General features: G+C 41.5%; 2 protein-coding genes across 5 annotated transcripts in view; both read right to left on the bottom strand.

Moving 5' to 3' along the window:
* Window positions 1–147: 147 nt before the first annotated feature.
* Window positions 148–14,802, bottom strand: slc7a6os (solute carrier family 7 member 6 opposite strand). The gene is made up of 6 exons (XM_072279347.1): window positions 14,467–14,802; window positions 13,563–13,823; window positions 4,853–4,972; window positions 2,413–2,631; window positions 999–1,128; window positions 148–292 (listed from the first exon to the last, which is right to left on the bottom strand). The coding sequence occupies exons 1-6, from the start codon at window positions 14,623–14,625 to the stop codon at window positions 252–254; spliced, it is 930 nt and encodes a 309-aa protein (XP_072135448.1). The 5' UTR covers window positions 14,626–14,802; the 3' UTR covers window positions 148–251.
* A 3,582-nt stretch (window positions 14,803–18,384) lies between these two features.
* wdr59 (WD repeat domain 59) overlaps window positions 18,385–25,650 on the bottom strand; it is a 90,852-nt gene continuing 83,586 nt past the window's right edge. For all 4 annotated transcript variants that reach the window (XM_072279344.1, XM_072279339.1, XM_072279340.1 and 1 more), the window contains one exon: window positions 18,385–21,269. In XM_072279344.1, the coding sequence (XP_072135445.1) occupies window positions 21,034–21,269 (236 nt within the window). In that variant the 3' untranslated portion in view covers window positions 18,385–21,033. The remainder of the gene's footprint in view (window positions 21,270–25,650) is intronic.

Raw genomic sequence — 25,650 nt, 5'->3', positions numbered from 1 at the left:
CTAGTTTAAAAAACCTAAGTGTTCTCTGATTTATAATGAAGAGCTGAACATCTGAAATTGGTTACAGCTCAATGTAAAATGTTCTGAATCTACTATAAAGCAGCTGATGTACATGTAATAACTACTAATTTATTAAACAGTCTTCAATTCAAGCAAATTTTGATTTTTATTATGAATCCAAAAGTAATATTTACAGAAACTGCCCTCCAATTTTGATCCAATATCCATTTTTCATTGAGAGAGAACTGATGTCAGAAATTAAATGAATCCTCTTCTTCACTGGAGAAGTGGCCTGGAATATTATTATAAACTTGGTTTCAACATAATTTAGCAATTAGTGGAACAATACATTTTCTATATTTTTTTTAATACTTCAAGTCATAAAGTTAATTCCTAATATGACTCTGCAAATTAGTACAAATAAAATGTAATCATGATATTGACAGAAGCCAGTAAAGTTAGTTCAAGCTACCTACAATGATGAGAGAATGTCATATGGAAGGTGGACACCAGTAACTTGATGGTAAAAGAGAGTGTGCAGCAATAAAATATAATGTCACTGTTAGGTTCATTACTTTTCAATATGTAAAGAGTTACTACATGGACAAGATACAGCAGGGCTTTCAGCGTCCCTAATAGTGTATCCCAGCAATTGTTAATACTTTCATTGAGGACAAAAATATTTAGTATTCTCACAGTACACTTACAAGGAATCCTTCGGCAACCTAATCGTTGTTTCTGTGGACTAGGTTCACTCAACTTCTAACCAAGCTCCAAAACAAAAAAAAAAGCTATAAAATATAAACAGGGTACCACCTTCCACTCCCCCCCACTTGTATAGTTGTTCACAGTACTTTCTCCTTCAAAAGATATATATAAAAAAGCATATACAATTGCTTTAGAACCATTTTCACTTGTAATACACGTAATTGAACCAAATGTAGCTTTATGTCAGCTGTATTACAACTAAAATAGTTATACATGTTGCCAAACTTTACCATATTCTCCATCTGTATTCTCTTCTCGATTCCAGTCATCCTCATCAGGATAATCATTCCGCCAATTATTTTCTTCATTCTCATCATCTTCATCCTCATATGTTTCATCCGCGGTCACCTCATCACTAATCTAATAGGAACAGTATCACACTGAGTACCAGAAACCAGCTGTGGGTTTATGCCAACATAGCACTGCCAAAATTTTCAGTCTCACAATGTTTTATCATTTTCTGCTGAAGATGTTCTTTACCTTGCTACACCTGGTTGTGTATCATACAAATTTCTAATCCATGTTTACCTGGTACAAATACGTGGGTGGAATTTTGTTGGAATCTTGTCGGAATCTTGTCTTTAAGAGACTCTTAGGGAAAAAAAGTCTGAAGTGATGTACTGAAGTGGAGTCCTGATGAAGGGTCTCGGCCTGAAACGTCGACTGCACCTCTTCCTACAGATGCTGCCTGGCCTGCTGCGTTCACCAGCAACTTTGATGTGTGTTGCTTGAATTTCCAGCATCTGCAGAATTCCTGTTTACTTTACAGCTGCAGTGCTGTCGACAAAAAAGCCTTGCAGAGGGTGGTTAGGGGAGCAGAGAAGGTTATTGGGGTCTCCCTACCTTCTGTCCAAGACCTCTTTCAGAGTCAATGCCTCCAGAAGACACGGTACATCATTAAAGACCCCTCACACCCTCTCCATGAACTGTTTGTTCTTCTGCCATCAGGCAAACGATACAGGAGCATCAAAACTAAAACCACAAAGGCTACTAAACAGCTTCCTCCCACAGGCAGTCAGACTGCTAAATAGCTGCTCTACCTGACTCTGCTTTGGGCACTTATAACTTGATTTTAACTGGCATGTGGCTGTTGTGTTTTACTATTTATTGTTATGTTTATTATTTAGTGTTGCGTTTGTTATGCACTGCTCCTGAGAAACGCTGTCTCATTCTGCCCTGCAGAGCTGATGTACGGTTAGAATGACAATAGAGTTTTTTGAATCTTTGAATCTTGAATCTTCTAAAATTAACAAAACAAGGAAAATATTAAACTAAAGTAAATTTAACAGAAAAGTACTATTCCACATGAACGAGTCCCATTGAATATGGCTGCCCATTCTATGCTAGCTTTGGCTTGGCTGAGGAGACTCAACAAGACCTGAGTTCTGAAGAGGATATGGCTAAAGACTGACCACAGACCACAGCCAGTATATCTTGTCCCTGGTCTCCAAGGGCTATCAATTGTAATGGGCAACCAGAAATCACACTACCAGTAACTTCACAGTTATTGATTCTGGTATCTGTAGGCAAGTGTGACAACCTACAATCTGGCCTTGCTTTGAAACAAATATGCTACTTTACTAAACAAAGAAGTAAGTCTTACTGAATTTACAGAATTCAACATGCAACAAATTGCTAACTCACCAGTTCATTCTCTTCATAATATGGTACCACTGAGAGAATGTCTTGGATTCCACCTCCGTTAATGCAGCCATCAGTATAATATATGTCATAAACATACTCCTCCATATTCTCTCGGTGCTCTGCCCCAAGTCCACTCTCTGACACAGCAAGTTTCTCCCGGATCATCTTAACAGAATTACACAGAATTGTCTGTGTCTCATCCTCTCCTGGACCAGAATCCTAAATAGTGAACACCCAACAAATAAAATAGTGGAATAAAAACTAAGAATGCTGGAAAATGTCAGCAAGTTAAGGAGCATCTCTGGGAAGAAAATTTCAGATTGGACGCCCTTTTATTTTTTGGGAAAGGGAAAGGTTTTCAAGTGCCAAAAAGGTGGGAAAGAAATCGAGAATATAACGGCAATATCTTTGGCAGAGAAATGACCAAGTCAGTGTTACAGTTACAGATGGTCTATATTTCCTTCCTGTTAATCTTATCCCTCAAAAATGAGATCCCCTTTTCTTAACAATCTGGTACAAAACCTATGCTTCTGGCAACACTCTTAAATTCTACTCTTGCTTCCTTGCCATTGACCCTACATCATGTTTAAATGATCGAGTGGAGCAAGTTAAGATTTGATACATTTAGTGACTACTCTGCTTTCTACTTTTATTCCTTCTAGGAGTACATATTGCAGTTATTTTTAAATATATGCCTAATTAATTAATATATTCACTTTTTATGACTTACATATTTGTACTCTCAGGACTCTCCTTCCCTACCCCAATTAGATTCTTACTTTCCAGATTGTGATGATCTTACTTTTCTTACTAATATGTTATACCTCATACATTTTCACACTGAAATTAATTTACAAAGAATTTGATGAAGTTTGTTACAGAACATTCCCTAATTTGTATTTTATACTTTGGTATCTAGTCAAGTTTTTATATTTTCTCAAGTGATTCCACAATTTTCCCTCCCATCAATTTTAAGATGATTCTACACAGGTTCCAGGATTCATTCTATTTTCCTTCCTGAAGACAATTATAACAGCTTTCTGACATTCCCACCTCTTTTAACCAATTACTAAATATATGCAATATACATACCTGCCTTCTTGCTTTGACTGCTTCAATTTTATTTAAATGAAGATACATCAAACCCAGTCAGAGCTGCCTAATCATTCTGCCTGCTACATTTGAAAATAAAATTAATATTCAGTAATTCTGCCAGTGATATTGTACTGCCTATCGCTGAACTATCCTGTTATTAAATTGCCTTTATTTAAATGCCTGTAGGATTTTTTTTTTTTACGTGAAATTAAAACAAATTGTTGAAACCACATCAGGCAGCATCTCTGGATAGAAAAAACAGGTGAAGTTTCAGATTGAAAACTTTCTCAAAACTGGAAAACAAAACTTAGAACATAGAAGAGTACAGCACAGGTACGGGCCCTTTAGCCCATGATGTGTCTGCCAAGCCCATTACTTGAAAAAGTAACTAATACTTTATGTCTGTACATGATCCATATCTCCCAATTCCCCACATACTCATGTGTCTAAGAGCCTTTCAACGCCACGATTGTATCTGCATGGAAAATTCATGAGGGTTTTAGGAAGAGTATATAGCATTAGATCATGCCAGTGACAGAAGTAGGTTACAAAAGGGCACTGAATGAAAATAATTGTCCTAATAACCAAAGGGGAAGAGATTTCATTTTAATTTGATGGCAATAGTTACTTTCCAAAGGGAACTGAACACAAGTTGAAGACAGACCAGAGGGGATTTAATTGGATAGCTCTTCAGTGAGTGAGTACAGGCAGGATGAACTTCAAGGCCTCTTTCTGTGATGTGCCATTCAAAAATTCTGGGTACATACTAGTCAATTTCATGGGCATCACAGCCTGGTATCGAAAAATAAATGCTCTTGAACCAAAAATCTTGCAAAAAGTAGTGACTATGACCCAAGTCCATCATGGGTAAAGCCCTCCTTATCACTGAGCATATCTATACAGGGCATAGTGATCAGAACCCCCCACCCCCCAAAGCATGCTCTCTTCTTACTGCTGCTATCAGGAAGATGCTACACGAGGCTCAGAATTCACAGCATCGGGTTCCAGAAGAGTTATTACTCCTCAACCATCAGGCCTTTGAACCAGACAGGATAACTTCACTTGCCCCATCACTGAACTGTTCCCATAACCTATTGACTCACTTTCAAGAATTCTTCATCTCATGTTCTCAATATTTATTATTTATTATTACTTTTTTTCTTTCTTTTTGTATTTGCAGAGTTTGTTTGCTTTTGCACACAGATTGTCCACCCTGTTGGTGCAGTCTTTCATTGATTCTATTATGGTTGTTGGATTTATTGAGCATGTATGCCTGCAAGAAAATTAATCTTAGAGTTATATATGGTGACATATATGTACTTTGAACTCTGAATCCTGACCTTACCTCACAAAGTCTGTGCTTTGAGTCAGTTCTGTCCTCTTCATGCTGGACAACGTCAAACACTTCAATTTCCTCTGAAGGTCCATTGCTACATCGGCTACTTCCAGAAGCTGTATTGCTTTTCTTAAAAAAGTCACCAGAAATATATGATTCAGAAAAACTCAGAACATTGTAAAAAGCAATAGTAGAGTACTTGGCCTGTAAATACCACCCAGTCATTTAAAGACATTATAGCCTGTCTGTGCCTCAAGTCATTTATTCTCTGATTTTCTTAATTTCCAGAAATCTATTAACCTCAGTTCCAAGTATACTCAACAATGAGGCAACCACAGGACTCTGATCTATGATAAGATTATTTATGCCCTGCATAAATATATTGTCTCAGTCCTAAATGACAAAATGGCCCTATTTTAGGCTTTCTACACTGAGTAAATAGCTCTCAAGGCCTCCTTATCAATACCTGAGTTTTGTTCTTTGTCCAGCACGTATATTCTCTGCGCCCCCCCCCCCCAGAATTCTACTGAATTAGGCCAGTCTTCCTCATTTTCTCTTTAATGGACAACCCCCCTCAAACCACGAATGAGCTTATCAAACCTGTGTTACAGTGACTCCAAAACAAGTTTATCCTCCTCAGGATGTAGAAACTAAGCTACACAAAGTCTTGAATCATATTTAAAAACAAATGCTATCCGAATCAGGAAGAAGTCCAAGTTCAGTCTGTAACTATTTCTTCAATACAGTCCAGGAACACTCAGCACTACAACACCTATCCGAGTATCTGGACATCAGACTTTATTCGTTTCCTCCCACCTGCGCTCCTAGTAAGCAAACTCTTCCCTCTGATGAGTACAATCATAAGGATCCTCTCATTTCTACTTTATCCAGAAGGGTATTTTACAGACAGGAAACTCTTGTAAGATGACTTTCCCCAAGATCTTTGTCTCATTTTATTAAAATCACAAATTTTAATCTGGTTCAAGTTTATTGGCAAGTTTTAAAAATAATCCCTCATCACTCTTCCTACTTTCACATGATCCCCTCTCAATGATCTCTCCCCAAAGGTGAAGACATGATGCCACACAATCACACACAGGTTAAAAGCCCTGTGTCTCTTCACTGTCACACCAACGTTGCTCAAATATGTTACATCACCTGCTGCAGACTTGGTCAAGACTCCTGACGTTCTGGGGAATGAAGCTTAATGTCAGTGAAGATATTCCAGGACCAACAACAGAAATAGTAAACTATTGTCACAGTTGAAAAGGGATATAGTGCTTAAAAAAGTATTTATTGCCATAGTTATTTTGCTTGTTCAATTAAATCCTGAATAAAAAAGATGTCTCTTAAAAATCCACACTGCTGCAGCTACAACTGTGTTAGAGATATTTTCCCATGGATTAAAGTTTGACTAGGTGGCATAGTGTAGTTTGAGCCCTACTTTCAGTAGTTACAGTGCCTATAAAAAGTATTCACCCCCCTGCCCCCCCGGAAGTTTCTATGTTCTATTGTTTTACAATGTTGACTCCCAATGGATGCAATTTGGCTTTTTTAAAAATCAACAGAAAAAGACTATTTCATGTCGAAGTGAAAACAGATCTCTACAAAGTGATCTAAATTAATTACAAATGTACAACACAAAATAACTGATTGTATAAGTATTCATCCCTTTTAATATGACAAAACAAATTGTCACTGGTGCAGCCAATTGATTTTAGAAGTCACATAAATGGAGATCACTGTGTGCAGTCAAGGTATTTCAATTGATTGTTGTAAAAGTACATCGATATCTGGAAGGTCCAACTGCCGTTGAGTCAGTACCCTGGTAAAAACTACACCATGAAGACAAAAGAACAATCCAAGCAACTCTGCAAAAAGGTTATTGAAAAGCACAATTGAGAAATGGAAAGAATATGGCACAGCTGTAAATCTGCCTAGAGCAGACTGTCCACAAAACCTGAGTGACTGTGCAAGGGGACTAATAAAGGAGGCCACCAAGAGACCTAGGACAGCTCTGGAGGAGTTGCAAGTTTCAGCAGTAGAGATGGGGAAACTGTGCATACAACTGTCATCTGGGTGCTTCACTAGTCAGAACTTTATGGGATAGCGGCAAAGAGAAAACCCACTGTTGAAAAAAAAATCCCATGAAATCTCGGCTAGAGTTTGCCAGAAGGCACGTGGGAGACTCTGAAGTCAGCTGTGAAGATGGTTCTTTGGTCTGATTAAATCTAAATTGTGCTTTTCGTCCTTCAGACTAAACGCTATGTTTCGTGTAAACCAAACATCGCACATCATCAAAAACACACCATCCCTACCATGAAGCATGTTGGTGGCTGCATTGTGCTATGGGAATGCTTCACCACAGCAGGCCCTGGAAGGCTTGTGAAGGGTAAAATGAATGCAGCAAAATACAGAGAAATCTTGGAGGAAACCTCAATGCAGTCTGCAAGAGAATTGCAACTTGGGAGAAGATTTGTTTTCCAGCAAGACAATAACCCTAAGCATAAAGCCAAAGCTACACAGGAATGGATTAAAAACAACAAAGTTATTGCCCTCACGTGGTCAAGACAGAGTCCAGACCTCAATCCAATTGAGAATTTGTGGCTGGACTTGAAAAGGGCTGTTCACTCATGATCCTCATGTAATCTAACAGAGCTTCAGCAGTTTTGTAAAGAAGAATGGGGAAAAATTGCAGTGTCCAGATGTGCAAAGCTGATAGAGTGTGTGGATAGGACTCTAAGGCTGTAATTGCTGCCAAAGGTGCATCTACTAAATACTGACTTAAAGTGGATGAATACTCATTCAATCAATTATCTTGTGCCTTATATTTGTAATTAATTTAGATCATGTTGTAGAAATCTGGTTTCACTTAGACATGAAAGAGTCTTTTTTTGTTGATTATGTAAAAAAAAAGCACCAAATTAAATCAACTGTGATTCAGTGTTGTAAAACAATAAAACATGAGAACTTCCAAGGAGGGTGAATGCTGAGGGTAGGGACACAACAGGTTTGATCAAGTCTAGGAATGTGAACATAAAAATAACGTGCATTTCCTATTCTTGGTTTCAGAGTTACTCTCCTGTTATGAAAGGCTTCCTGGCATCTCTCGATACTTTCACTGACAAGTGAAGAAATGCTTATTATTCAGAATTAGGAATGGAAAATGCCTGTTTGTGGAAGGCACAAAAAGCTATTGCCACTCTCATAAAGAAATTTGCTCCTGCAGCTTTAAGTGTAGACTGGTGGAATCATAGTGAGTGCAGCTATCGGGCTCTTGCACGAACTCCACGGTTACGGCGTGCAGCTATCGGGCTCCTGGACTGGCTGCAAAGCTGAACTTGCTCCGTGGCTGTGGACTCACCTTCAGGACTCAGCAGTTCACGTTCTGTGTTATTTGTTTACTTTTTAAAAAATTGTTTGCACGATTTGCACGTTAGTGTTGGGCACGTGGCCAAGTGGTTAAGGCGTTCGTCTAGTGATCTGAAGATCGCTAGTTTGAGCCTCAGCTGTGGCAGTGTGTTTGTGTCCTTGAGCAAGGCACTTAATCACACATTGCTCTAGTGTCTGTGCGAGGAGTGGCGCCCCACACAGACTTCCAATCTGCGCCTTGTAAGGCATGAAAATGCCCGACACAGGCCTTTCATGGTCTGAGTGGACGTTCCCCCCCTTGCACGATTTGTTCTTTTTCACTCATGTTTGATGGTCTGTTTCTGTGGATTCTGTTGTTTCATTGTTTTGTGGCTGCCTGCAAGAAGACAAATCTCATGGTTGTATATGATATCTCAAACACGAGAAAATCTGCAGATGCTGGAAATTCAAGCAACACACACAAAATGCTGGTGAATGCAGCAGGCCAGGCAGCATCTATAGGAAGAGGTACAGTCGACGTTTCGGGCCGAGACCCTTCGTCAGGACTAACTGAAAGAAGAAATAGTAAGAGATTTGAAAGTGTGAGGGGGAGGGGGAAATCCGAAATGATAGGAGAAGACAGGAGGGGGAGGGATGGAGCCAAGAGCTGGACAGGTGATTGGCAAAAGGGATACAAGGCTGGAGAAGGGAGAGGATCATGGGATGGGAGGCCTAGGGGAAAAGGAAGAGGGAGGGGAGCACCAGAGGAAGATATAGTGAGAGGGACAGAGGGAGAAAAAAAAAGAGAAAGAAAGGGGAAAAAATAATAAATAAGGGATGGGGTAAGAAGGGGAGGAGGGACATTAACGTAAGTTAGAAAAGTCAATGTTCATGCTGTCAGGTTGGAGGCTACCCAGATGGAATACAAGGTGTTGTTCCTCCAACCTGAGTGTGGCTTCATCTTTACAGTAGAGGAGGCCCTGGATAGACATATCAGAATGGGAATGGGGCGTGGAATTAAAATGTCTGGCCACTGGGAGATCCTGCTTTCTCTGGCGGACAGAGCATAGGTGTTCAGCGAAACGGTCTCCCAGTCTGTGTCAGGTCTCGCCAATATATAGAAGGCCACATCGGGAGCACCGGACACAGTATTTCACCACAGCCAACTCACAGGTGAAACGTGCCTCAATTAGGAGGACTGTCTGGGTCCCTGAATCGGTGGGAAGGGATGGGGGGGGAGGGGGGGGCGAATGGACAAGGGAGTCGCGTAGGGAGCGACCCCTTCCCTCCCCCTCCTTTCTGCTTTCCGCAGGGATTGCTCCCTACACAACTCCCTTGTTCATTAATTTCCCCCCCCCCCCATCCCTTCCCACCGATCTCCCTCCTGGCACTTGTCCTTGTAAGTGGAACAAGTGCTACACATGCCCTTACACTTCCTCCCTTACCACCATTCAGGGCCCCAGACAGTCCTTCCAGGTGAGGTGACACTTCACCTGTGAGTCGGCTGGGGTGATATACTGCATCCGGTCCTCCCGGTGCGGCCTTCTATATATTGGTGAGACCCGACACAGACTGGGAGACCGTTTTGCTGAAAACCTACGCTCTGTCCGCCAGAGAAAACAGGATCTCCCAGTGGCCACACATTTTAATTCCACGTCCCATCCCCATTCTGGTATGTCCATCCATGGCCTCCTCTACTGTCAAGAAGAAGCCACACTCAGGTTGGAGGAACACCACCTTATATTCTGTCTGGGTAGCCTCCAACCTGACGGCATGAACACTGACTTCCCTAACTTCCGTTAGTGCCCCTCCTCCCCTTCTTACCCCATCACTCATTTATTTATTATTATTTTTTCCCCTTTCTTTGTCTTTTTTCCTCGCTCCGTCCCTATCACTATATAGAACATAGAATAGTACAGCACAGTACAGCCCTTTGGCCCACAATGTTGTGCCAACCCTTAAACCCTGCCTCCCATATAACCCCTCACCTTAAATTCCTCCATACACCTGTCCAGTAGTCTCTTAAATTTCACGAGTGTATCTGCCTCCACCACTGACTCAGGCACTGCATTCCACACACCAACCACTCTCTGAGTAAAAACCTTCCTCTAATACCCCCCTTGAACTTCCCACCCCTTACCTTAAAGCCATGTCCTCTTGTACTGAGCAGTGGTGCCCTGGGGAAGAGACACTTGGCTGTCCACTCTATTTATTCCTCTTAATATCTTGTATACCTCTATCATGTCTCCTCTCATCCTCCTTCTCTCCAAAGAGTAAAGCCCCAACTCCCTTGATCTCTGATCATAATCCATACTCTCTAAACATCCTGGCAAATCTCCTCTGTACCCTTTCCAATGCTTCCACATCCTTCCTATAGTGAGGTGACCAGAACTGGACACAGTATTCCAAGTGTGGCCTAACCAGAGTTTTATAGAGCTGCATCATTACTTTGCGACTCTTAAACTCTATCCCTCGACTTATGAAAGCTAACACCCCATAAGCTTTCTTAACTACCCTATCCACCTGTGAGGAAACTTTCAGGGATCTGTGGACATGTACCCCAAGATCCACACTACCAAGTATCCTGCCATTTACTTTGTACTCTGCCTTGGGAGTTTGTCCTTCCAAAGTGTACCACCTCACACTTGTCCGGGTTGAACTCCATCTACCACTTCTCAGCCCACTTTTGCATCCTATCAATGTCTCTCTGCAATCTTTGACAATCTTCTACGCTATCCACAACACCACCAATGTCGTCTGCAAACTTCCAACCCACCCTTCTACCCCCACATCCAGGTCATTAATAAAAATCACAAGAAGTAGAGGTCCCAGAGCAGATCCTTGTAGGACACCACTAGTTACAACCCTCCAATCCGAATGTACTCCCTCCACCATGACCTTCCGCTTTCTGCTGGCAAGCCAATTCTGAATCCACCTGGCCAAACTTCCCTGGATCCCATACCTTCTGACTTTCTAAATAAGCCTACTGTGTGGAACCTTGTCAAATGCCTTACTAAAATCCATGTACATCACATCCACTGCACTACCCTCATCTATATGCCTGGTCACCTCCTCAAAGAACTCTATCAGACATGATCTGCCCTTCACAAAGCCATGCTGACTGTCCCTGAGCAGACCATGATTCTCTAAATGCCCAAGGATCCCATCTCTAAGAATCTTTTCTAACAGCTTTCCCACCACAGACATAAGGCTCACTGGTCTATAATTACCCAGACTATCCCTACTACCTTTTTTTGAACAAGGGGACAATATTTGTTTCCCTCTAATCCTCCGGTACCATTCCTGTAGACAACGAGGACATAAAGATCCTAGCCAGAGGCTCAGCAATCTCTTCCCTCGCCTCGTGGAGCAGACTGGAGAATATTCCATCAGGCCCCGGAGACTTATCCATCCTAATGTATTTTAACAATTCCAATACCTCCTCTCCCTTAATATCAACATGCTCCAGAACATCAACCTCACTCATATTGTCCTCAATCTCATCAAGTTCACTCTCATTGATGAATACCGAAGAGAAATATTCATTTAGGATCTCGCTCACTTCCACAGCCTCCAGGCACATCTTCCCACCTTTATCTCTAATCGGTCCTACCTTCACCCCTGTCATCCTTTTGTTCTTCACATAATTGAAGAATGCCTTGGGGTTTTCCTTTACCCTACTCGCCAAGGCCTTCTCATGCCCCTTCTTGCTCTCCTCAGCCCCTTCTTAAGCTCCTTTCCTGCTACCCTATATTCCTCAATAGACCCATCTGATCCTTGCTTCCTAAACCTCATGTATGCTGCCTTCTTCCATCTGACTAGATTTTCCACCTCACTTGTCACCCATGGTTCCTTCACCCTACCATTCTTTATCTTCCTCACTGGGACAAATTTATCCCTAACATCCTGCAAGGGATCCCTAAACATCGACCACATGTCCATCGAACATCAACCACATGTCCATCGTACATTTCCCTGCAAAAACATTATCCTAATTCACACCCGTAATTTCTAACCTTACAGCCTCAAAATTTGCCCTTCCCCAATTAAAAATTTTCCCGTCCTCTCTGATTCTATCCTTTTCCATGATAATGTTAAAGGCCAGGGAGCAGTGGTCACTGTCCCCCAGATGCTCACCCACTGAGAGATCTGTAACCTGACCAGGTTCATTATCTAATATTAGATCTAGTATGGCATTCCCCCAGTCGGCCTGTCCACATACTGTGACAGGAATCTGTCCTGGACACACTTAACAAACTCTGCCCCGTCTAAACCATTGGAACTAATCAGGTGCCAATCAATATTAGGGAAGTTAAAGTCACGCATGATAACAACCCTGTTATTTTTGCACCTTTCCAAAATCTGCCTCTCAATCTGCTCCTCGGTATCTCTGCTGCTACCAGGGGACCTATAGAATACTCCCAATAGAGTAACTGGTCCCTTCCTGTTCCTGACTTCTACCCATACTGACTCAAAAGAGGATCCTGCCACATTACCCACCCTTTCTGTAGCTGTAATAATATCCCTGACCAGTAATGCCACCCCTCCTCCCCTTTTCCCCCCTCTCTATCTCTTTTAAAGAACTGAAATCCAAGAATATTGAGAATCCATTCCTGCCCTGGTGCCAACCAAGTCTCTGCAATGGCCACCACATCATAATTCCATGTATGTATCCAAGCTCTCAGTTTATCACCTTTGTTCCTGATGCTTCTTGCATTGAAATACATGCACTTTAGCCCTTCTACCTGACTACCTTTACACCCTTTATTCTGCTTCTCTTTCCTCAAAGCCTCTCTGTGTGTTAGATCTGGCTTTACTCCATGCACTATACTTGCAGTTCTTCTCTATATCTTCCTCTGGTGCTCCCCTCCCCCCTTCTTTCCCTCAGGCCTCCCATCCCATGATCCTCTCTCCCTTCTCCAGCCTTGTATCCCTTTTGTCAATCAACTTTCCAGCTCCCAGCTCCATCCCTTCCCCTCCTGTCTTCTACTATCATTTCGGATCTCCCCCTCCCCCTTTCAAATCTCTTACCATTTCTTCTTTCAGTTAGTCCTGACGAAGGGTCTCAGCCTGAATCGTCGACTGTACCTCTTTCTATAGATGCTGCCTGGCCTTCTGCGTTCCACCTGCATTTTGTGTGTGTTGTATATGATATACATACTTGGATAATAAACCTACTTTGAACATCGATAAATAAATCCTGTCCTGTATTGAGCTATGGTCACCATGTCCACATCACTTCCTCAAAACCTCACTTGAGAAACATCAACGTTTAACAGTAATTTGCCTTCGGCACAGGTCTTTACATCACCTATACAGATAACCAAAACTTAAAACAGATGCATCTTTAGTAGAGACAGTCAGTTACCTTCTGGTTATCTCTTTCTTCAACCTGACCTCCAAAGGTTTCTGTTCCAGATTCATGATCAGTCTCATCGCCCAGATGAGATTTCAAAATATTTCTTCTATGGCTGGCAACGACTTTGTAGCGGCCCACTTGGCTGGCCGCCTGGCAAGAGGCTCGCACGCTGCGCTGGACACGCTGGGCACTCGTTTTAGTGGGGTGAAAAGCCAACAGTGCCTTGTCCTTGGCGATAGCTTCTTTGAAATGCCTCTGTACAGTGTCATCCTACAGACAGTGCCACAGTAAATTTCCATGGTAACAGTGTACAGTTTGTTAATTTGCTTGTGTACAGTATTCACTTTGTAAGGGTAAGTTAATAACTATTCTTAAGAGACCTCTCTTCCCACATTTCAGTCAGAATAACAAGAATGTTGATTTCACATTAAAGAAATGAAAAAAATCAATGAAAATATTGCAGCATAGCAAATTAAAAGAATAGTGCTGAAAATATGTATTACAACAGATTGTTTTCCAGTCAGACTTGCTCCAAAGCTGACACAAAGCTTTCTTAGCTGAGAAACAACACGAGGAAATTCATATCATCAACTCTTTTTTTAAAAACTCGGGCAGGTAGACGGTCTCAGGAAGTCATTATAGGCACAAAGTCAGATGCGCTTGAGATGGGTGAGGACGGGGGAGGGGGCGATGGGCAAGGCCGGTTCCGCAGAACAGCTATGTGCAGTTGGGCTAGCGAACAAGGGTGAGCACTAGCGCGGTGGACGGGCACCGGCTGAGAGGGGGTCCCACCACCTGTTCGAGACGCTGTGGCAGTGGCCACCAGGCTCGGTCCGCTGAGCCGCAGGGATCCAGCAAACGGGCCCGGCCCAGCGGAACAAAACGCCAGCCGGCTCCAGCGTACAACTCTTACCTGGGAGCTGACAGTAGCTGCGAGCCTGAAGAGGGTCCGCACGACGTGCTCTCCCGGGGCGGGCTCACCACCAGCCCGGGGTCGCTTACAGGCCAGAAGCAGGGCCTCCGCAGCCTCGGCGCCGCGCTTCCGCTTCACCCGTAGCACGGCGGCCGCCATGGCCGGGGAGGCACGCCGATTGCGACAAGGTTCGACAACAGCAACGCCTTCCACGCTCCTGCCGACAGGCGATCCCAAACCGCTGTTCCTTGCTCCGGTTAAATGGACTCGATTCTTGCCCCTCCCACACAGCGAATCCTCAGCATCAGCTGGCCGGATAACGCCTCCCTTCTACTCACCCCCCGCCCCCCATAAACTCGACACTGGACCCGTACCTGCTCCTCAATTCTAGATACACTGCTTCAACCTCTCCTACGTATTCTATTGGACGCAGAGTACTCTGCCACTCCCGGCACCGGATCCATAACATCAACTGCACCCCAACCCCTCACCTACACCTTGCACTCCATTTCCACACGTCATTCACCGCACCGAATCTGGTCTTACCCATAACCTGCATTAGATCCATTGACCCCCACCCCCCCACACACACACACTGTACAGGATCCAGAGCATCCTTCCATCTGCCACAACTTCCCCACACTACACTGGATCCAGAGCATCAATTTACTCCCTGAATATGTTCTTTGCATTGGTTCCAGGTTTTGCCCCGAAGTAAGCACTACACTCAAAGCCAGCTCCTCTCCCCTTTCCCCTCCTCCCCCCACAACATATGCACAATTTGCGCTGATCTAGAGCATCATCAAGAGGACACCGTATGCTCCTTATGGACTACCCTAACATTCTGCTAGGAGCACATAAAGAGCCTGCAAATGGATATAGATAGGTTAAGTGGCAGATGGAGAGTAATGAGGGAAAATATGAAGTCATCCACTTTGGAAGGAAGAATGAAAAGGAAGACATTTTTCTAATGTCTTGAGCCTACATAACATTGCTGCTCAAAGAGATGGGGGGGGGGGTAACAAGAAGAATCCTAAAGCACAGAGGGTTCACATGCTGGTCAAAGTACTGTAATAGAATTTTGGTATTAATTGCAAAAGATATGGACTATAAAAGTGGGTAGGTTTTGTCAAGACTGCGGGACACTGGTGGGGCCACACCTAGAGCTCTGAGAGAGAACAGCCCCGTTTTCAGTATGAAAGATTGGACATACCTGCACTGAAGGCAATGCAGAAAAAGCTCACTAAGTTGATTCTCAGCACAAAGGAGTTGGTTTATGAAGGGAGGCTCTGAGAAGGTGACTGGAGATTGGACAGATGAGTGGGAATTGTATTAAAACATACAAGCCTGAAGGTACTTACAAAGTGAGTGCTGAGATGGTGCCCAGATACAGTTGATTCAGGTTAATTGGGATCATTACATTTTGGCCCAATTAAGCGGCTGCCCCAAAGTACTAAAAAGACAAAACTTCAATTTAACTGAGTAACAAATTATGTATTTAAATGAAATACAAAACGAATTATACACTACCAATGCTACTACAGTACTATAAAATTATGTATTAGTTCCTAATAGTTATCAACAGAGGAACTTATCCAGTGTACATTTCAACGTATGGGGTGTCCAGAAAGGGGTAGCACCTCTGGTGAAGGAGATTGTCATGTCCACTTTGAGGCAGCTCACTCACCTTTGGTCCCCACCGAACATTAAGTTCTCATTTGTGGCTCTAAGTAGCTGTTCGCATACGACAGCAGCCACAACCCAGTACACCATTTTGACAGGCAGCTAAACCAGGTGAAGGTAGCCAGCAAGCCTCACACCCCAGTGAAATAGGAACATGTCTGTCCATGCATGTGAAGTCAGCTCCAGCGGACTGTGTGGATGAGATCAATGGCAAAGACGGCGGTTCGGCAATGCTCTGTGGAGAGCAAAGGGCATGATAAGGGACAGAAGTCATAGTATTCACTGCAATCAAGTTTGTCACAACTACTTGTACCACTGGACCCAGGCTTCTGAGGTTGAGAGTGGCAATGTCCCAGTGCAATGGCTTGTCTACTATAAAACTTTCCCTCGCGTGCTTCACTGTCATTGTCAGATATGATAGAAACTAACATGCTGCCATGTTCTTCTGATTGACTAAATGAGCAAAATTAGCACAGACACCAAGTGCCTTCATACAATGCTTTTGATGATTACATCCTCCAAATCTTTATTTTCATTGTAACATTCAAGATGATTGCCAATACCTTCAAATTCTTTGTATTGCCTAAACTAGTTGAAGTAGTGAAATCATTTCATTTTCACTCCTGGGCATTTCTGGCATCTCCAAGCCTGAATGCTTATTCTTACTGCTTATTTTTCACCAACTATCAGTGACAAAAATCACTGCCTTCTTGAACACAAACATATGTAACTGACACTGTTTAAAAACTGTTTGTTCTAAGCACAGTATAGTCTCTAACGGCCAAACAAGTTCATGTGACTGACACTAATTAGAAACTGTTCGACAACTGTCTCCTGTCCCAAATAGGTGGCATATTGTCCCAAGTAAGCAAAGGGAAACCTGGCTATTTTCTTGATTAGTTTTTGTTCTTTAAGACTTGTCCCAAATAAGCATCTGCCCCAATTAACCAATGAACTGGAATCCACTGTATGTGGAACTAGGAAACATAGCTTCACAATACTACTACTACTTCACAATAAATGGCTGCATATTAATATAGGTTAGGATGACAGATCACAGAGGGTCATAAATCTTTGGAATACTCTGCCTCAAGGAGTTGTGAAGCTGAATCATTGGCATTCTTTTCCCAAAAAGGTCAAAGTGGCTCAGTCATTTGAGCATATTTAGGGCAGTGGCCAACTGGATTTTAGATATTAAGCTTAGTAAAAGTAAAAAAAAAAATCAGTTATGATCTAACTGAGCCTGGAGCAGACATAAAAGGTTGAATGGGAACTCTTGCTTTGAGTTGCTGCATTCTTATGTCACCTTTTACATCCTGCCCTCTGCTTGCAGTAGATCCAGTGATTTACCATTAAACTAATTTAAAAGCCACTGTTTGTGCTGGATCCTGAGCATCCTGCCCCCCTCCAGCACAAGATCCAGGAGTTTTATTCCACCCTTCCCACCACTACCTGCAATTCCAAATCTTAACTCTTGCCCATCTAGCAGAACCCTCTAACCTCACCTTTAATTCCATTCCACCATGCGAATTGGATCTGGAGATTCACCTAACACTCCACTAATTTATTCACCCCCATGCTCTACCATGAATCCAGAGCTTCACCCTGCACAATAACCGCATTAGCTCTGGACTCCACGGCCCATGACTGGTATATTGACTGTCTTCTTCTATCTTGGAATTGTGGGGAACTTACAAGTTCCTAAACTTGTTGATGCCCACAGATTATCCAAGAATGAAGTATTGTGAGAATCTGTTAAGTCATTTATTCCCGATATAGAACTCAAAATGAAGTGTCTGGTGTATAGTATGGCTTTTCTGAGTGTAACTAAAGCCTTAAAACTAGACTTGTTGGTAAAGGAGAGAATACCGACTTAGATTAATTAATCCTTCCAGTGAATTTGAACAGTTGTGGGGAGACAGCATTAGTGGTACTTTTCCAGTTTGGAAGGCTTGCAATGGATAGTCTGAATTTCAGAAGCATATCGGCGGGCAGAGAGCTCTTATAAACTGAATTTTGTGGCCGGTCTGAGTTTTTGATCACCAAATACCGTTTTCCTCAATAGACCAATCATGACATTTACTTTGTATTTGATCTCTTCTTTTCTCATCTAAATGAATCAGACGTTTTCAGTTCATAACTCTTGACAGGTCCAAGTTAATACATAGCTTTTTTTTGAAGCAGAACCCTTTCTGGATGGGAGACAGAAGGGCAGTTGACAACAAATCATAGCAGAGTCATTTATTTTCAACAATATTGTATTTACAGTGTCTACTTTGTACATAATTTACATCTTAGTTACAAAATTTGGTAACTTAGCACAAATTTTGCACCAGAAATGGAGCAATATTAACAGTTAAACAGTAGACTAGTTAATGATGTTATCATGATGAGGATTTGCACTAACTGACACACAGCCCAATACATTGAATGGGAATCAACCTTGACTGTGAATGTAATCCTCAGGTGCACTCAGGTCTACAAATAAAACATTGCAGATAAATAATTAAAGTTGCATAGCTTTTATGGTTTCTAATTCTTCACAGCTGCCCTAGAACCTGAAAAGATTAATCTCTAGTTGCAGTACAACGGGAAATGGATCGTTTTATTTTGCTTAAGTGCTTTTATTAACTATCAAAATATTAGTGATGGGGAAATGGCTGTTTGACTGATGGACAAGAATCATTGAACAGGGAGAGGATGAATCAGGGTTCCATTTCATGGAGGGACAGTATTATGTCAGTGACCATCAAGTACTGTATTGAAACCTCTAGAGCTACATAGACCCAGACCGGCCAACTATAACAATTATGGAATGACCAACATATGACGAAAGTAGAACCCTCATCCTCAAAACTTCACCTGATGATAACTCACCTTTCCTAGAGATAAAACTAGTCAACAGTGTTGTAAACTTATTTACGACCAACAAATTGACTGGTTATTGAAGAGACTGTCCTTATAGACTATGTTCTCCTCTCCAGTTCCTTTACCAGCCTTTAGAATCAGAGTGGGCAATCAGAATTGCCTTGATGGGTAAATGATAAGGGAAAAAAAAAAAAAGCAGCTTTGTAAGGTCAAACTAATTAAGTATTCTTAATACTAAATATTTCCATTCCAACTAAGATGGATTTCTTCCTTCTCTTTCTTCCCAAAGGGCTCTTCCCTTTATAATAGTCAGTGCAAAACCAGCATGGCCTTCATTTCTCAGTTGTTAATTAAAGGATTATGCATAAGCAACTTCCTAAAGACACAACTGTTAACACTTCTACAGAACTATCCTCTCTGTGTCATGGATTTTTCTGAACTTGCACTATCTGCAGCCTGGTCAGTGTTTACCATCTGGATCCTTATATGGTTAAAATGGGTAACTTTAGTAACAGCACAACATGCAATTCCCTTCATACAATACATATTGGGTTTCAATTCTGGGCTGCAGCTGACTCGACCACAAGGTACTAAAACAGGAAGCAGGTCATCAATTGTTCAGAAAACGAACTAATTGACCCACATAAATAAAAAGCCATCATGGCCATGCAGCAGTGATATTAGGCTACTACATACATTGCTTTCAGCTGATGACTTGTGCTTTGAACTTAAGCATTATTGAAAAAGCTGGGGAGGGGGGAGGGATATTTTAGCGAATATAAATTATAAGAAAACTTATTGATTTTACAATAAATGGAGTTTAGTTCCAGTATCTCTCAAACTTTCAACACAGCTGGAAATCTGTTGACCCGCTCAGTTAAAGGCTCAGCACTTTCTAGAAATACAAGAACTTGAGTCTATATAGAGGATGACCACATTAAACTGCAACTGAGGGTAAAGTGCGTGCTGCATCTTCCCCAAGATTCACTGCTTCTGTGGACAAAATGCTCTGATTGGAGTCCCACATTCTTGATTTTAAAGTGCCCAGTGAAAATGATAGCAATGGAGCTCTGCCTTGCTTGCACAAATCAGCAGCTCCTGTCCCACTAACAATGGCAATTAATTGCCTGCCAGCACAGCATTTAATCTGTTCAAGAACTGCCCTTCTACACTTCATAATTGCTGGAAATAGTCCGTCAAGTGTCAGACCCAAGTATTGCACAATTAGAAAAAGCCACCTCTATCCTGGCACATTCCGTACCTGAATATTTCCATAATGAAGTTGTTTTGCCAATTTCCCACATATTGAATGACATTTTCAAATTAGTGCCAAGTTCAAGGAAGCTGTAACCTGGTCTCACGCTCAATGGACAATCAACACTGCACATTCTCTGGTCTGATATTTTGAATAAGTGGATGGAGTGCCAATTTGTGCTGGACTTTTATCTTGCTTCTAGAAATGAAGTCAGCACCTCTGCCCAATTTAATATGCCTCTTCAACTTGTGAAAATTGTCAAACACTGCACCAACAGCATGAAAATAAATCCACAGCAAGGATGTGAGAGATTATCGACATGAGCCACTTTTGTTGAAATGGGTCTCTCCAAATGTGATCATTTCAGTTCTGCACATTTTTCATGGTCAGTGTACATAATTAATTGTACATTAACCATTACCAGCAAGGAAACAAATACCCACATTAGTTCATGTTTCTTAAAAAATATTGCTTCTATAAATAAGTTTTGCTTTTGAATTTGGCCATTTGTTGTTGCAAGACACTGTGCAATCAATGTCACCTCATCCACTGAAAGCAGACCAGATGATTTGAAATGCTGAAGACTTTGTCTTCGAAGTTCAAAACCTCGATCAAGAAAACTCCAATCTAGGTCTCCCACTGGTTTGCGTCTCCATATTTTGGTTCAACTGCCTGACACAGCTTCAGTGAAGAGCAAGAGATGGAATACTTTGGAATGCCATTCAAGGTCACCTACTACCAATAGTGGCAGCAGACAATTTTCAAAATGTGCTTTCAAGCAAACAGTGGCAGCCACAGCCTGTGGGGCACACTTCCTGGGTCCGAAACCAGTCCATCATGTGACTTGTATGGCCACCATGCCCACAGGTGAGACAGAAGTTTGCAGATCCTCGGACAGCAACGTGGCAGATGGCACATTGAAAGGTGAAGCCTTTGCAAATGTCACACTGTGTTCCTCGTCCCTCACTGCGGCAGTGACTGCAGTACACTCCAAATTCTGAAAGAGAAAGTAGGGAAAAGTTAAACTGAATCAAAAGAGTTTAATGCAATGCAAAAAGGTCCAGTAATGTCCAAATATTTCTGTCTTAAACTCAATTATAGTTGCCACATCTTCCAATAAGTACAACACATGACATCTAAAAATTAATTGATGTATCCGTTTCATCTCTGTGATTAACGCTCTTTGTCCAGCATCACTCTATTTTAAGAAGCATCCTCCTTACTCTGGCACATCCTTGTGCAAACTTTCCCCAATGTTTTTGCCCCAAGCACATCATTGACAACTTCCCCCATGTGTATCCCAGTGGGAAACCATCCCCCTCATCAGCACCAACAATTGTTCTCAATTACAACAGTAACAGGCAGAAACCATCGAGGACTTCCCCCACCTTTCCTATAAATATCACAAGATCAGACCATTCTTCTCTGACCTCACTTAGTACAGTTGCAAGAAACAGTTTGTGAACCCTTTGCAATTACCTGGTTTTCTGCGTTAATTATACATAAAATGTGGTCTGATCTTCATCTAAGTCATCATAATAGACAAATGCAAGTTGCCTAAACTAATAAAACACACAACAATTGCACTTCTTGTCAATTCTGAGTACACCATTTAAACAATCAAAAGTATTTGAACCTCAGGAAATCTGTTTGGAGTCTAATGTTCCAATCAATGAGATGAGATTGAAGATGTGGATTGTAGAGGTGCCCTGCCCTATAAAAAGACACACAAAGTCAGGTTCCTGACAGGGCCTATTCTTCTCAAGAAAGATTTGTTTATGTGCACCAAGCCTTGACCAAAACAACTTCTAGAGGTCCCAAGAATTGTAGACTTGCATGAAGCTGGAAAAGGCTACAAAAGCATTTCTAAAGACCTGAGTGTTCATCAGTCCACAGTAAGAGAAACTGTCTACAACTGGAGGAAATTCAGTACTGTTGCTACTCTCCCTAGGAGTGGATGTCTTGCAAAGATCACACCAAGAGCACAACGTGCAATGCTGAAGGAGATGAAAAAGAATCCTAGGGTAACAGCAAAAGATCTGCAGAAATTCCCAGAACTTGCTAAAGTCTCCGTTCGTGTGTCCACTATAAGAAAAAACCCTGAACAAGAAAAGCGTTCATAGAAGGACATCAGTGCTCTCCAAAAAAAAATTGCTCCATGTCTCAAGTTCGCAAAAGACCATCTGGACATGCCACCAAACTTCTGGGACAATGTTCTGTGGACAGATGAGACAAAAGTTGAACTTTTTGGAGAAATACAAACCGCTATATTTGAAGGAAAAAGGGTACTGCACACCAACACCAAAACTTCATCCCAACTGTGAAGCATGGTGGAAGGAGCATCATGGTTTGGGGCTGTTTTGCAGCCTCAAATTCTGGACAGCATGCAATCATTGAGAAAACAATGAATTCAAATTGTATCAAGGCATTTTACAGGAGAATGTCAGAGTAGCGGTCTGTCACCTGAAGTTTAAAACAAGTTGGATGATGCAACAAGACGATGATCTGAAACATAAGAATAAATCAACAACAGAATGTTTTAAAAAGAAGAAAATTTGTGTTTTGGAATGACCAAGTCAGAGTCCAGACCTTAACCTAACTGAGATGCTGTTGCATGACCTGAAGAGGACTGTTCATGCAAGGTATCCCAGAAACATTGATGAACTGAAAAAATTTTGTATGGAGGAATGGTCTAAAATTTCTCCTCACCGTTGTGCAAGTCTGATCAGCAGCTACAGCAGCAGTTATTAAATACAAGGGTTCACATACTTTTTCCAGCATGGACTGTGAATGATTAAACAATGTGCTTAATAAAGACATGAAAAGTACAGTTGTTTGTATGTTATTAGTTTAGGCAGATTTTGTTTGTCTATTATTGTGCCTCAGATGGAGATCAGACCACATGTTATGAGTAATTAATGCAGAATACCAGGTAATTGCAAAAAGTTCAAAAACCTTTTCTTGCAACTGTACTTGCTTGTAAGTTAAGATAATCGCACAGATAGTATAAAACAAAGTACATAATGATTGATATACAATGCATAAACCTTTTCAAAACAAAACTGAAGCTTGAACTTTACTATTTTCACCACCTTTGAACCAAGTTTCTAAGAGGTGTTGAAGAGAACAAGTATTCTGCAAGCTTTGAGCAATGTAATTATTTCTGACACTTAAACATAGTCGTGTGAGCTGCCTGCTCTCTGACGATATATTTATTTTTGATTTCACTTTGAAGAAAGCTCCAGTGATAGTTCCAAGTTCAAGATATTAATAAGAAAGTTTGAGATGATCCCTTTTCTCTACGCCTCACCCTCTAGGCCCTGACTTTGTTTCAAATGGGAGAGAGAATGACCCTGCCACCAACATAGTTCAATCACATTCCTCATGAGTATAGGAAGTGACGATGAGAGCTAAACCTGTCAGATTGTTACTGAAATTTACTGTTAATACCTCTAAAGTGAGATATTAAATCTTTCCTGTTTGAAGAAACTTGAAAACTCATCTCACTAAACTCATATATTTGATGCTCTTAGTAAAAGAGCATTTACCCAAAATGGTGAATATTAAACTCAACTCTCCAAATCACTGCCATAATCTGGAGATGTAGCACACAATAAAAAACCTTTGTTTACAGACTTTACATGTAAGGAGGAGTAATTTATTCATGTTCTTAGCTGTTTCCTCCATGACTATCTGTATCTGAGAAGATATCTGTGTCTCAGTACTACTTAACAGCCTTTGCTTTCTGTCCCGAGCAGCCCTAATCTTTAAAGGTCTAGCTAATTAGGAATTACTTTTGGGGGTGCAAATCAAATGCTTAGACTCAAAAAAAGTTTCATTCCCATGCTCAGATATGTCATATCCTGTTTAAATTTCTGATTGAAGTATGAACAAATGCCCATCATTTAGCATACAAAATTGAGGAGGGACAAACACACCCCATATACCTTTTTTGTGTAATAAATTTCATGGACATTAAACAAAATAGAATAGAAATTTGTTAATGCAGATCGTAATTTTCATGCAGCCATGTCCCCATTTACAGTGCCTATAAAAAGTATTCACCCTCCCTCTTGGAAGTTTTCATGTTCTATTATTTTACAACATTGAATCACAGTGGATTTAATTTGGGTTTTTTGACACTGATCAACAGAAAAAGAGTCATCCATGTCAAAGTGAAAACAGATCTCTACAAAGTGATCTAAATTAATTGCAAATATAAAACACGAAATAATTGATTGCATAAGTATTCACCCCCCCCTCCCTTTAACAGGACACACCAAATCATCACTGATGCAGCCAATTGGTTTTAGAAGTCACATAATTAGTTAAATGTTGAGATCTGTTTCTGGAGACCTGTGTGCAGTCAAGGTGTTTCAATTGATTATAGTAAAAATACACCTGTATCTGGAAGGTCCAACTGCTGGTGAGTCAGTATCCTAGCAAAAACTACAAGATAAAGACAAAATAACGTTCCAAGCAACTCCGCAAAAAGGTTATTGAGAAGCACAAGTTAGGAGATGGATACAAGAAAATTTCCAAGACACTGAATATCCCTTAGAGTACAGTTAAGTCAATCATCAAGAAATGGGAAGAATATAGCACAGCTGTAAATTTGCCTAGAGCAGGCTGTCCTCAAAAACTGAGTGACCGTGTAAGAAAGGGATTAAAGAAGGAGGCCACCAAGAAACCAATGACAATTCTGGAGGAGTTACAAGCTTCAGTGGCTGAGATGGAAGAGAACCAGTCACAGTCACAGCTTTATGAGAAAGTGGCAAAGAAAAAACCACTGTTGGGAAAAAACCCACATGAAATCTCGGCTAGTTTGCCAGAAGCATGTGAGAGACTCTGAAGTCAGCTGGAAGAAGGTTCTATGGTCTGATTAAATGAAATTTGAGCTTTTTGGCCATCAGACTAAATGTTACGCAGATCATCAAAAACACCATCCCTACCGTGAAGCATGGTGGTGGCTGCCTCATGCTGTGAGAACACTTCACTGCAGCAGGCTTGTGAAGGTAGAGGATAAAATGAATGCAGCACAATACAGGAAATTCCCGGAGGAAAACCTTATGCAGTCCGCAAGAGAACCGCGACTTAGGAGAAGATTTGTTTTCCACCAAGACAATGACACCAAGCATAAAGCCAAAAGCTACACAGGAATGACTTAAAAACAACAAAGTTAATGTCCTGGAGTGGCCAAGTCTGAGTCCAGACCTCAATTCAATTGAGAATTTGTAGCTGGACTTGGAAAAAGGCTGTTCACTCACAATTCCCATGCAATCTGATAGAACTTGAGCAGTTCGGTAAAGAAAAATGGGGAAAAATTGCAGTGTCCAGATGTGCAAAGCTGATATAGAGGCCTATCCGCACAGACTCAA

Source organism: Mobula birostris, chromosome 15, assembly GCF_030028105.1.
Source record: "Mobula birostris isolate sMobBir1 chromosome 15, sMobBir1.hap1, whole genome shotgun sequence".
Taxonomy (NCBI): Eukaryota; Metazoa; Chordata; class Chondrichthyes; order Myliobatiformes; family Myliobatidae; genus Mobula; species Mobula birostris.
Note: the sequence above shows the minus strand (reverse complement) of the source record. Positions and strands in the feature narration are given on the sequence as shown.